The sequence below is a fragment of the Polypterus senegalus genome, chromosome 3, assembly GCF_016835505.1.
Source record: "Polypterus senegalus isolate Bchr_013 chromosome 3, ASM1683550v1, whole genome shotgun sequence".
NCBI lineage: Eukaryota > Metazoa > Chordata > Cladistia > Polypteriformes > Polypteridae > Polypterus > Polypterus senegalus.
Window position 1 is genome coordinate 46565676 of NC_053156.1, and position 12061 is coordinate 46577736.

The 12061-nt window shown below is 33.7% G+C and overlaps 1 protein-coding gene across 4 annotated transcripts in view; it reads left to right on the forward strand.

Annotated features, from left to right (window-relative positions):
* per1b (period circadian clock 1b) overlaps positions 1 to 12061 on the forward strand; it is a 67780-nt gene that overhangs the window by 17736 nt on the left and 37983 nt on the right. For 3 of the 4 annotated variants that reach the window (XM_039747114.1, XM_039747116.1, XM_039747115.1), the window contains exons 2-6: positions 7410 to 8368; positions 8638 to 8736; positions 9185 to 9339; positions 11404 to 11525; positions 11763 to 11964. In XM_039747114.1, coding sequence (XP_039603048.1) covers positions 7878 to 8368; positions 8638 to 8736; positions 9185 to 9339; positions 11404 to 11525; positions 11763 to 11964 — 1069 coding nt within the window. In that variant the 5' untranslated portion in view covers positions 7410 to 7877. The remainder of the gene's footprint in view (positions 1 to 7409; positions 8369 to 8637; positions 8737 to 9184; positions 9340 to 11403; positions 11526 to 11762; positions 11965 to 12061) is intronic. The other variant, XM_039747118.1, reaches the window with a different exon arrangement.

Genomic DNA, 12061 nt, shown 5'->3' on the forward strand with positions numbered 1-12061 from the left:
TTTGTCAATCAGTGTCTTTTAAAAAGTTTGTTGTTATCCAGTGTTTCCAACACATTCAGCATTTCCAAGGATGTAGGTGCCAATCTCTACCTGAACACCATCTTCTGTCAGTTACTAGTGAGTTACTATAGCTCACAAGCTCTCATAAATCCTGGTGAAGTTAGTAGTAGTTATCTAACTTAGGAAAACACATTCAGTCAATTTTCAGTGTCAAATTTGCACATTATTCTTTTGAATGCATTACCTTTTTCAGCTACTCTAGCTTACACCCATATTCTAAACATGCAGATTAAGTTAATTGTAATTGTGGATTTCCCCTTGGGATTAATAAAGTATCCTATCTATCTGTCTGTCTGTCTAAATTAATGCATTGTAAGTAGGTACATGAGGAGTGTGCCTGCAGTGCAGTGATTGGTGCATTATGTTCTGGGACAGACCATAGCTACTTATTACCCAATAGATGGATCTATTCTAGAGTCACTTTTGTTTATAGTATTTATGTTGCTCAGTATTGTAGTTATTGTAGACGCTGACAGATGGAATAAGTAGTGAAATGTTAAGAATAGGTGTTTATGCTCAGTACTTGCTTCACAAAAGCCTTTAAGACCTGATAGGAACAAAATCAGTTAAGTGTCTGTATCTATTTTCCATTGAGCCATTACGGGCAGCTGTTGTTATTATTATTATTATGTAAATTAGGAATTAATACTAGACTGGATGCCAGTCCTTCACAGAGCATGCTCACATTCCTGAGAGTGAGTGTCAAATTGATCTGATTTGGAGGTAACAACTAAGTTCAGAGGCACATATTTGGTAATTAGAAGGAAGCCAGAATATGTACATAAACCTGAAATCGACATTGGGCAAGCTTGAAAACTCCACCTAGACAATGACAAAACTGGATTTTGAACCCAGATCACAGTGACTGTCAATTAAAAGTGCTGACCACTGTGTAACTCTGTCTCCTTAAAATCATAGTTATCATTGAATTATTTTATGTTATTCCAGATTCAACCAGTATATATAATTAATATTTTTATTAGAGGCTCTTAAGTAATTCCGTTATTGCACGTGGTTTAATGGCAGATTATTTATGACTCTGTTGCCATAGGTAGTTTTCCTTCTACAATTTAGCAAGAAAAATACTGTTGTAATCTGGAGTATGTCAGCCTTGGTAAACTTTGTGCCAAAGTAGAGGTCTTTACTCTGACGTAATACAGTAATTGAAGTGCAGTGTTACCTTTTCTGATGTACATCCTGCGGCTTAGCTGTTTAGAAATCTGTGCTAATGAGGAGCAGCTATAAACAGCTAAACAGCTGAGATGTTTAAGATCTGCAGCCTTTAAATAGTTTCTGGAGCTGTGTCATTAGTTAGTAGTCTGTTTGGTCCTGTTATTTTTAGGTAAATCTTCATCCTGCTGACTAGATATACAGTTGATTTCAGCTGATTGAACTTATTAATGGAGTTGCGGATGGTGGGTTTAATTTTATAAATAGATATATAGGTCTGTATTTTTACAAGTAGATTCTAAAGTAAGCATTTATTTACCATGCCTCTGATTTTAAAATGGAAAGTAGTAAAACACTTGAGATTACTGCAGGTCATTTTTTTTGGCCTGGGAATAAAATGGAAGTTTTTTATTTATTTTATTTTTTAAAAATAAAACTTCACATAACTCACAACTTAATAAATTATTTGGCAAATTGCATGCATTTAGGCAGTTGACTGCCACAGCTGTTCTTTCAGAGATGCCCATTGTGATTCTGTAAAATTTTCTAGGCTTTGCATCTTCTTGTTCAGAGTTACCAATAGGTGTGACCCTTATCATTGTTGTAAAAGCAGGCAGAGGGGGATGATCTTGAAAATTGTAAACATTCATGCTTACAGTTCCAGCTATTGGAAGGCACTTAAATTAAAATGCAAGTTTAGTCTCTGATTTTTTTTTTTTCAGTTGCAGTTTGGGGAAAATACTGATTATGATAAAATAGTCTCTTTTTAATATTTATATGTAATTGTAGAAAACATGCCTGTCATTGAAGTTAATTTAATAGTTTTCCTTGCTTATGTGCTGTCTAGCTTACTTTCAGAACAGAAATTACTGTCGTAATTTGGTAGTTCTAATCAACTACTGTTTTCTGTCTGCAGTAACTTTTTGAAAACAACAAATATCATACAGCCTTTAAGAACAAATAGTCAAAATTGTCAACCATCATCTTAAAAGATATTCCTGCTTGTTTTCATTCAGTGGCAAAATTTGTTTGCTTTGTGAACCATGTGTTGGTTTCATGTAGTGTCAATTTCTCTAGTAATTACTATTGTGACTTTATCTGGTATCACAAAAAAAGGTAAATGAGTTTTTTCTAGTTTTTCCATTTTGTTCAGTCAATTTGAAGAATGTTTTGCTAAAACTACAGTACTTTGCAAAAATGTTAGTTGCTTTATATGCACAAAATATATGTTTAAGGTTATTAACTTTTGTCTTTTGGATTAGTGTGTCATTTGAGAGACTCATATTTTAGAGTTCATTTTGCACAAAGTAAGGGAATACAATAAGATATTTGAATGTCCTTAAGAAAAGAAACTAACATAGTAATAGACCAATTTCTACTTAAAAAAAAAGTGAGATCTGTGTAGGCATACAGCCTAGTGCTTGATAATGCAAAAATGACAAACTGGTCCTAATTGTTAGTGATATAGTGTGTAGGCTGAACCACAGTGATTTAAGTGGAACAGAATGTACTTAAAATAAACATTGTCTGAGTTTAGATGGTGAGCGAGCTTGTTTTTAGTATAGCAGCTCACAATTTTAGGTATAAAAATAAAAGATAAAGATGAATTTGAAATTGATGCTTAGTAAACAATAGACTTGTTAGCTTAAAATTAAATTTGTTTAATAGCTTGTAAACATATTAAACATGTTAACCTTGTATCTTCTTAAATAGGCATACATTTTTGATAGATTTGCAGCTTTTATTTTAATGATTTATACTGTGTTTTTTTTTGTGTATGTCATACAGTACACAAGCAGCAAGTACTGTATAATAAAATAGGTAATCCATATTTATAATTGCACCTCAAAAATTACAAATCTCTAGTTGATACTTTTAAATTTTTTTTTAGTAATTGTATATTTTAACAGCCAAAAAAAAAGCTATAGTGCAGTGAATGATTAAAAATTATATATATATATATATATATATATATATATATATATAATGTGTGTGTGTGTGAGACGTATTGTAATCGTTCAAAGATTCAATGTTGAGATTTTAATGAATCTTGACGTTTTAGACCTCCCTGACTTTCTCATATGTGAAGTATGGGGAAAGTATTGGAATCCTCCAAAAATTTCATTTTGAGATTTTGATGAATCTCGAATCCAAAAATACCATTTTTAAAATTGTGTGTGTGTGTGCATGCATGTAAACACAATAACTTGAGTAGTTAGGTCAACCAAATTTTACATGCAAGTGTTTTGTATAAAAAAAAAAAAGTACCAACTTTTGGGCTATTTCCGTTAAACGGAAGTAGTACATTACCTTTTATTCATGCAGCTGCAGAGTCCGATTTATTTAACTTTAATTTTATAATTGTTCAATATATTATTAATTTGATTTGTTTTGTTGTTGGATGGTTCTTTAATGTACATAATATAAAAATCATTGTCTTGCGGTTTACTCCTCAAATATCTATCCCCATATCTGAGTGTATGAGAAAGTCTAGGGGAAATCACTCCCGATTTTTAAATTAAGCTTTGTTTCAGACAGGTTCATTTACAGATGAAATTGAACAATATGACCGCGTGTAATTATGAGAAGCATTTTCGTTAATGGTGTGTAAGCTTGTAATAAATGGAATACAGGATGGCGTTTAGGGAGGTGGCATGTTTAGGCAGTATTAAGGGTTTTTCTTTTACTTCACAGTGGTGTGAATATTGATTACTATTTTTTGATGTCCAGCAGAAGGGACACTAATATACATAAAAGCAGAAAAGACAGTGTGTGTCTGGAGTGTGCTGTGTTGAATTAAATGCCTTGGTTTTTCTTTGAAACAAAATGTCACAGTTAAAATAGTATGTTAACCTTCATGTTTTGCTAAAAACGTTCATGAATTTATTATTTTTACATGCTGTGCAAACCAAGAAAGAAAGGACAGCTCTTAATCAAAGCTGTCTAGACAACAGATTCCTTCTTTCTTTTTCATCAGCCTAAGAAATGACTCTGAGCTTTTGTTTCTTGTTTCTTAATTTAAGGGCAGATATACACATGCAGGGTTATTTGTGGGAAATAATATGGTAAATTCAGAAAGCATGTGTGTTGATGCCTATATATATATATATATATATATATATATATATATATATATATATATATATATATATATATATATATATATATATATATATATATATATATATATAATAGAGAGAGAGAGATCTATATATAGATACATAGATATATGGATAGAGAGATACTCCATTATTCTATTAAAAAAGGCATATCAGACAGACAGAGTGATGAAAGTGGTGGAAAATAGATTGTGTTGGTAGTGGTTTAACACTGCCATAGAGAATGAATCAGAGATAGTTTAGGTAGTTTTAACTAAAGAACCTGTGGCTTCCGCATGGGCCAACCAACACAGGGCCCACTTACACCTGCCATTAACATGCATCCTAGTTGATTTGGTCTTGATACCACGGACGTGCATTAAAAAAGGATATCAATCACATTTAAAACAAGTATAATTGGAAATGTGTTGTCTATTCACATATAGCAAACCTATGAGATGAAAGGATACAGGGAAAGTGACCAGCAATGATAGCTGTTCACCTTTAAAAAGTTACTGGTTAAGACATGTATGTGGTTGACTTTTCTTGATGCACCTGTCACATCTTTGAAGCCATACTAAAGCACTAAAATTTTTCTGGCATGTCTTCATTTTTGTTGTTTTTTGCATTCTGATATTATGGGCAGGTGATTTCATTCCATGAGTAATGTAGCAGCACAATAAATGCTTATAAATGTAAGTGGCCACTAAAGAGGGGTTACAAAGATATTTAGCCCCCTTTGGTTTAGTGCTGGAGCATCAAGACACGAGCGTTTTTAATCTCTATGTGGTCATTGCCAACTGTAATCATGATCATTAAAGTGCACTTGCAACTACTTCTTCTGTGTCATCATTAAGTCTGCATTCTTAGTTTACAGGTTATGTTATTTTCATTTTAACTATTTTTATGAAAGCTGGCCATGAACCTTGATAAACAGCACCAAGTTTAAATAGGTAATTGAAAGTCTGCGTCTCGTTCTCATTCACTGGTGATGTGTCTTGCCTTCAATTCAAAAGCTAATTTCTGTGTAAATGCATTTCTTCTGTGTGTGCACTACTCTTATTTTCTCAAAGTATTTATTTAATATTATTTTAGCAGAAAATGCATGCATTTTTCTCATTGTGAACATATGATTAATTGATCTGACATGTGGATTATGACGAGTGATATGAACATTTTTCATAGACATTTTTATTTATTTGCTAAGGTCCAGTATTTGTCCCCACAGACACCCACTATATCAGAACTTCTGTTACCTCTGTTCTTCATGAAAATACGATATTAAAATTTTTTCTAGGTCATACCTTATGAGATTTTTGTGATAAATGAAATATTAATGACAAAGATATAACGCTATACTTTTTCATATTTAGCTATGCTATACTATACTATACTCGTATAGTAATTTTGCATACTTTGGTGATGTGCATGATGATACCTTATAAATAAAGTGATTATTTCCATACTCTCTACTTTTATACCACAAGCATAGAATCAGTAGTGAGGAAATAAAATAGAAGTAGAAAAGCACACTATAATGAAACTGAGATACTAGATTCTAGTTAGAATATGGTGAGTGCAACAATAAATGTTCATTATCATTACCATTGTCAATGTCACTAAACTCTTGCTGCTTTATCTATTATAAGCACTGATGGTGTTACTTGCATCTGGGCTGCTTTTTTATTTATAGATGCACCGGTAGGTTTGTGATACACAGAGCTGTATTTTGTTCACCCTTTTAGTTCCTATTTAATCTTTAAATTATGTATGCTGGTAGGTTTTTTTTTTTGTTTGTTTTTTCTTCCTATTTCTCCTTTTTACCATAGCGCTTACAGGTTCTTGGCTATTCGATTATAAGTGTCCAGGAGGCAAAAGGCTACAAATGAAACAGAACCTGGTAGAATGTGCTGTGTGTTACAAGCTGCTTTAAATATTTCTTCATGTTTGCCATGAAACAACCTAAAAACAAACAGGAGAATGCATACTGCGTATTTGAGATCCTACATTATGACAGTTAAGCATCAGCACTCGGCTACAGCATGAAACATGCAGTAACTGGCAGATCCTTCCTGTCATGCAAGAAGCCATTTCAGATGCACAGTGTAGTCCACATGACCTTCCAGCTCTCAGCACAATTCAAAAAATATGCTGAAGATTAAATCTTTCAGTTTCAAGCTACTGTAATTCATTATTAAGTTCAGAATTCTACAACTTCTTGATATTTTATATAAAACCTTTTACCATTTATCAATTGTTAGGATTTAAACATCTGTAATTAATACCATCTACAATTATGTATTTTCATGATTTTACCTTTACATTTGTCTTTGTCTTAAAAGGCACAATTTAAATAAAAAATAGTATTACTACTGTTTTTATTTTCTACAACAAAAATACTTTAATGTTCACAAGCTACAGTACAATGGCAGTTTAAAATCAATGCAAGTCTAAACAGCATGCAACTTAAATTCTGTAACTGGAAAAAGACTATTACCTAAAATGGCCCATGTGCCATTTTAGGCTTCCACTATTCCATCTAGTTGTTTTCCAAACTAGTGCCGTCATATTACTGAAAATTTCAGAAATGGTGTAATCTCTGCTTCAACTTTTTTGTTGTGGATTTACATAGTAGTCTTCTCACTTTTTGAATGGCTACATGTTTACACCTATTGCAGCCAGGGACAGTATAACAGCATCAGTCAATTTTATAGTAAACCCTTATACAGAAAAGGCAGACCTTGGAGAAAAAAACCTATACATTGAGTTCTGAGAAATCTGAACAGAGATAAAATACTGTCTTCATGTTTGTTACCTATAGAAAATTGGGTGGTGGATACTCCGGGTTTACTTTTTTCGTGTAATTAAAGAATGATGTATGATAATGAAATTAAATAACTGAACACTTTAATAGTTAAAAGATAAGTTGGTTGTTTGTGTTTTGGCATTTATCACTGATGCCCTGTGCAGAGTTTCTGCTGGCCATTGTTTTGTGTCTGTTGAGGTTTCCAGTTAGATCCATTGGTTGAAATATAACCATTCTAATATTCAAGAATATTGAAGAAATTGTTGTTTTTGCAGGTGGGCAAACACTTATTGACAGAGTTACATCAAGGAGAAGAAGATCCAGAATTCTTTGGACAATGAGACATAATGAAAGAACAGAAGTTTCTTAAACCACTAGGGTGATCAAAGTACTATATAAAAATTTTGTAATTGGATGATCTTGAGTCCCACCTGAACTATATGACCGCTGTTTATCCTCAGCCCTCTTGTATTTGTTTTAGCAGGTACAAATTCAAGGAAGATTTTTCCAAATATTTCATAAATGTTTTTTTGTTTTTTTTTTTAAATGCTGGATTTATTGTACTCAATACCAGCATTCTGTTACAATAAACAGAGTATGTAAAATTTTCAAGCTATTTTTCTACTTCCAGTTAATACAAATTACATTTTTGAACTCTGTAGATATTCATAGTAATGCATCAGTCTTGTACTCAAGAGTGCCCTTCTTAGTGTTGCATCCAGTGTGGTTCAGTCTGCTGAGTTATGACTGACAGCAACTACGATTCTGCCTGCAGTCATGGTAATGATGTGCCAGCTGTGCTGCCTACTGCTGTGGCCGTTGTAGGAACCAGTTACCCTGGCAGCAGTGATAGCCCCAGGAGTAACATCTGCAATAAAAATTGCACCAGTGGCAATTGTGACAACTGTAACTCTCTCACAAACAACAGTAGTACCAACAAAGTTGGGCCACCAAACAATGGAGCTGGAGGAAGCACTGGAAGTGGAGTTCGGAGTGACTGGGGTTCACGGGTGCAAGTCAAGCCCCTTTGTCAACAGAAGCAGGCCACAGGAACATCTTCTGATGACATGGATGTGAACAGTAATGGCAACTCAAGTGGGAATGATTCAAATGGAGGAGAGTCAAATGAAAATGAATCTCGTGGGCGCCAGTCAACACGAAGCTCCAACAGTAGCTCTAGCCGAAATGGCAAGGATTCTGCAATGATGCTGGAAACTACTGAGAGTAACAAGAGGTGGGCTTTTTGTATGATTGTGTGGTTGTTGAAAGTAGAGTGGCAAAATTGCTGTATTTAGATAGTTGTTGTGTACTTGATTCCTAATAGCACTGTTTGCTGTCATTCAAGATAGTCTTTTCTGAAAATTTTGTAGTTTGGGTACAAAATGAGAAAACTTGTGGACGTTTGCTAATTGGTCAACATTTTTACAGTAGCTGCATGGAGTAGCATTCTTAATTAAAGGACTTTCTTTTTTTTTTTCTCTTTTTTTTTTCTTATCTTCACAGCTCAAATTCTCAGAGCCCATCTCCACCAAGCAGTTCGATAGCTTACAGCTTATTAAGCGCCAGCTCAGAGCAAGATCATCCTTCTACTAGTGGCTGCAGGTATGACCTTTTATTTTTAATTTGACTTTAGAAAATTTAGAAAAATGAATTCTGAGCATATATTAGGTGAAGTCAAACATAATGTGTTAAATTATATAATTAGGCTTATGTTATAGTGAACTTTGCACATGGCCACTTCATATAATTAATTTATAAAGTGCTCTTTTTATCCAGCTATTTACTAAAAATGTTTGTTTTATTAATACATAGCCAGTGTCACTTTGAGATAGTCACAGTTTACAAGTTTGTTTTTATGTGTACTTGATGTAAGAATTCAAGGCAAAATGTCACAATGTAGCTGGTGACTGTTAGTTTTGCTCAGTATTAAGCTGTTATTATTTTATATTATACAGTAGATGAAATGGTAGCATATACTTTTATTTGGGTGCTGTTTTCAACATTAGAAATTGGTTATTTGTTCTATTTCCCTCTCTTATGCTACCCCTAGCTCTGACCAGTCGGCTCGTGTGAAAACACAAAAAGAACTAATGAAGGCTCTAAAGGAGTTAAAGATCCGTGTGCCAGCCGAAAGGCGAAGTAAAGGGAAACCAAGCACTCTTGCTGCACTACAGTATGCATTGTCATGTGTAAAGCAAGTCAAAGGTGAGTTGGGTGGCAGTGTTGACTGTAGATTCAGCAAAGAATAGTAATTTACATTTTAAGGATGGTAATTTGTTTATGGTTTTTTTTTTATGGTCTGCCTAGGAGTTTCAGACAGCACGGAAATAGGGGATGGTTCCCTTCAGTATCAAGTTCTGCAAATGGGGGTTGGGTGGAGGGTTTCTTGGAATATCTTGCAGCTTGTTAATGGTCTTGGATCATATAACTAGACCTGTCACTGCATGTTTCTTCCAGTTGTAATATTGAAAGTGGACCAATGACATTTCTTAGACACTCTTCAATGGGCAGGCAGTCCGCAATAACAGCATTTCCTTCCTTTCCACTTTTAGCGAAGCTACACCAAATCTCATAGCCACAGCTTGTAGCAACCTTAATAACGCTTTTGCTAATCATGTATTCCTTGAGCTGTTCCGACCTGTGCCAACCTATTTCCTTCCATTTGACTGGTCATTTTCCATGCCAAATTAGATGCCATCTCTTTTTGTCCAGTCTAGGACACCACCCCGTCTTCACTCATCAATCCATGAGCAAGTGGTGCTGTTCACGTGGCCCATGAAACATTTGTCCAGCACCCTTCATTTGCATAAGTTCCTTCCCAGTGTAGCATAGTTAATGTCAGAATGTTAGCATAGTTAAGAGTTATTACCCTAAACTATTGATATATCAGGCACAAAAATTGGGTCACAGCATAGTCTATTGTGTTCCTCTGATTAAATTAAGGAGCTGAGCTAATTTTGGCAGAGAATGGTGTAACGGTTTGGATTTGTATATCACTATATATATATATATATATATATATATATATATATATATATATATATATATATATATATATATATATTTAAAAACCAAGATGAACCAGTCGTTGCTGTACATTTTGAACAAGTTTCAAAGTTCAGATAGGTTACAATTTATATGGAACATATTAAAATCATTTTGTGGAGTGTTTGAGGAAGATCTTATGTGGTGCTGGTGTCAGAAATTCCCCCTTTACAAGATTAAAGTATATGTAACTTTGAGGAGATCAAAAGTTTTAAAAATATGATAGTATAGAAAGTATTGATTTTTGTGACTGATTGAACCCAATTGGACAGTTTTCATTTGAACAGTGGAATACTGATGACTATAAAGGTATATGCACAGATTAGTTGAGGACTGTTCCTAAGTATTTAATATTTGCATTAAACTTTAAAGGTTTTAGTCGCAGTTGCATAACATTTGTACTGTTATTTATATAGTTCTTTAAACTGGCTCAGTGCTTATTCCAGATTGTGTAAGTAAGAACAACTGTAATCAATGTGTAAAATTGCATTCATAAACATAAGTTTCTAAATGAGAAGTATGAAACCATTTATGATCAGTCAGTAATTAAAGGACATTTAGCTTGATGTAGTGTTAGTTTAATGGAAAGACTGTGTTTTGATATGAATCAGCATCTAGAATCTAAACAGTATGTTTATGCACATAAAGGGATTTTTTTTATGCTCTTAACTAATAAACTGTTAAAGAGATTTATTTATTTATTTGGTACTTTGTGCTGACTCATGACATATTGTAAATTTTCTTGCACTTACCTCTAATGCTTGTGTTTCCATTACCCTCTCTTCACTCCGATGCCTTTAAAACTTTATTTTAGCCATTTGTCCATAAACTCACATTTGTAAACAAGCCTGATTTAAATACAAGCAAAAAAGCAGTTCTTTTGATGTCAGCATTCAAGTTAATAAAATCATCTCTATAGGACTTTATTGCATGAGACCTTTATGTTTAGAATGTGGCATTACTATTAAATTCTAATTTAGTACTACTTAATTCTAAATTATTATACAAACTCAAATAAATGCATAACTAGTTGGTTAGAACAGGAGGATTAAAAATGTCTGTTTGTCTACCACAGTTTTGTAAACACTGGTTTATAGAATCTAGTAACAGTTAGGGAAGATCAGTGTAAGGCTGGCTGCAACCTAATAGACCATAATCGTAATATTGTAAATATGAGAGGGGCAAAAAAAAACAGAATTTCATTATTTTATTTAATTTACACAGCAAACCAAGATTATTACCACCAGTGGACAGCTGATGAGAACCAGACATGTAAATTGGACTTGACTTCTTACACAGTTGAAGAACTTGAAAATATCACATCGAAGTACACCCTAAAAAATACGGTTAGTAGTTCTGGTTACTGAATAGGAATTGGACAATGGAATGATACATACTGTCTACATTTTTATCTGAAAAAATCAGATCTTAACAAATACCTGTCTGGCTCAAAAAAAAATTTTGCTTGAGCTTTTACTTGGAAAGTTAAAAGCCGTATCTCCTGCTTGAAATGTGTTAAAGACTGTAAGAAAGAGACAATCAATTGTTTCTCTTTTCCATCTTTTTTCCTCTAATCCCTGCAGGACACATTTTGTGTAGTGGTGTCTTTGCTGTCAGGGAAAATTGTGTATATTTCACATCAGGCTGCATATATCCTGCGTTGCAAGGAAGAATTCTTGAATGGGGCCAAATTTGCTGAACTTCTGGCACCTCAAGATGTTAGTGTGTTTTACAGCTCAACTGCACCCTGTCATTTACCATCCTGGTCTGCTTGCATTGGAACAGGTAAGCAAAGATTTTCTTAGGGCTTCCTGTTTCAAACTTACCTTACTTTTTCCAAGGCAAAAAAAGAGAGATAGAAGATAGAGATTGAAATTTTGTT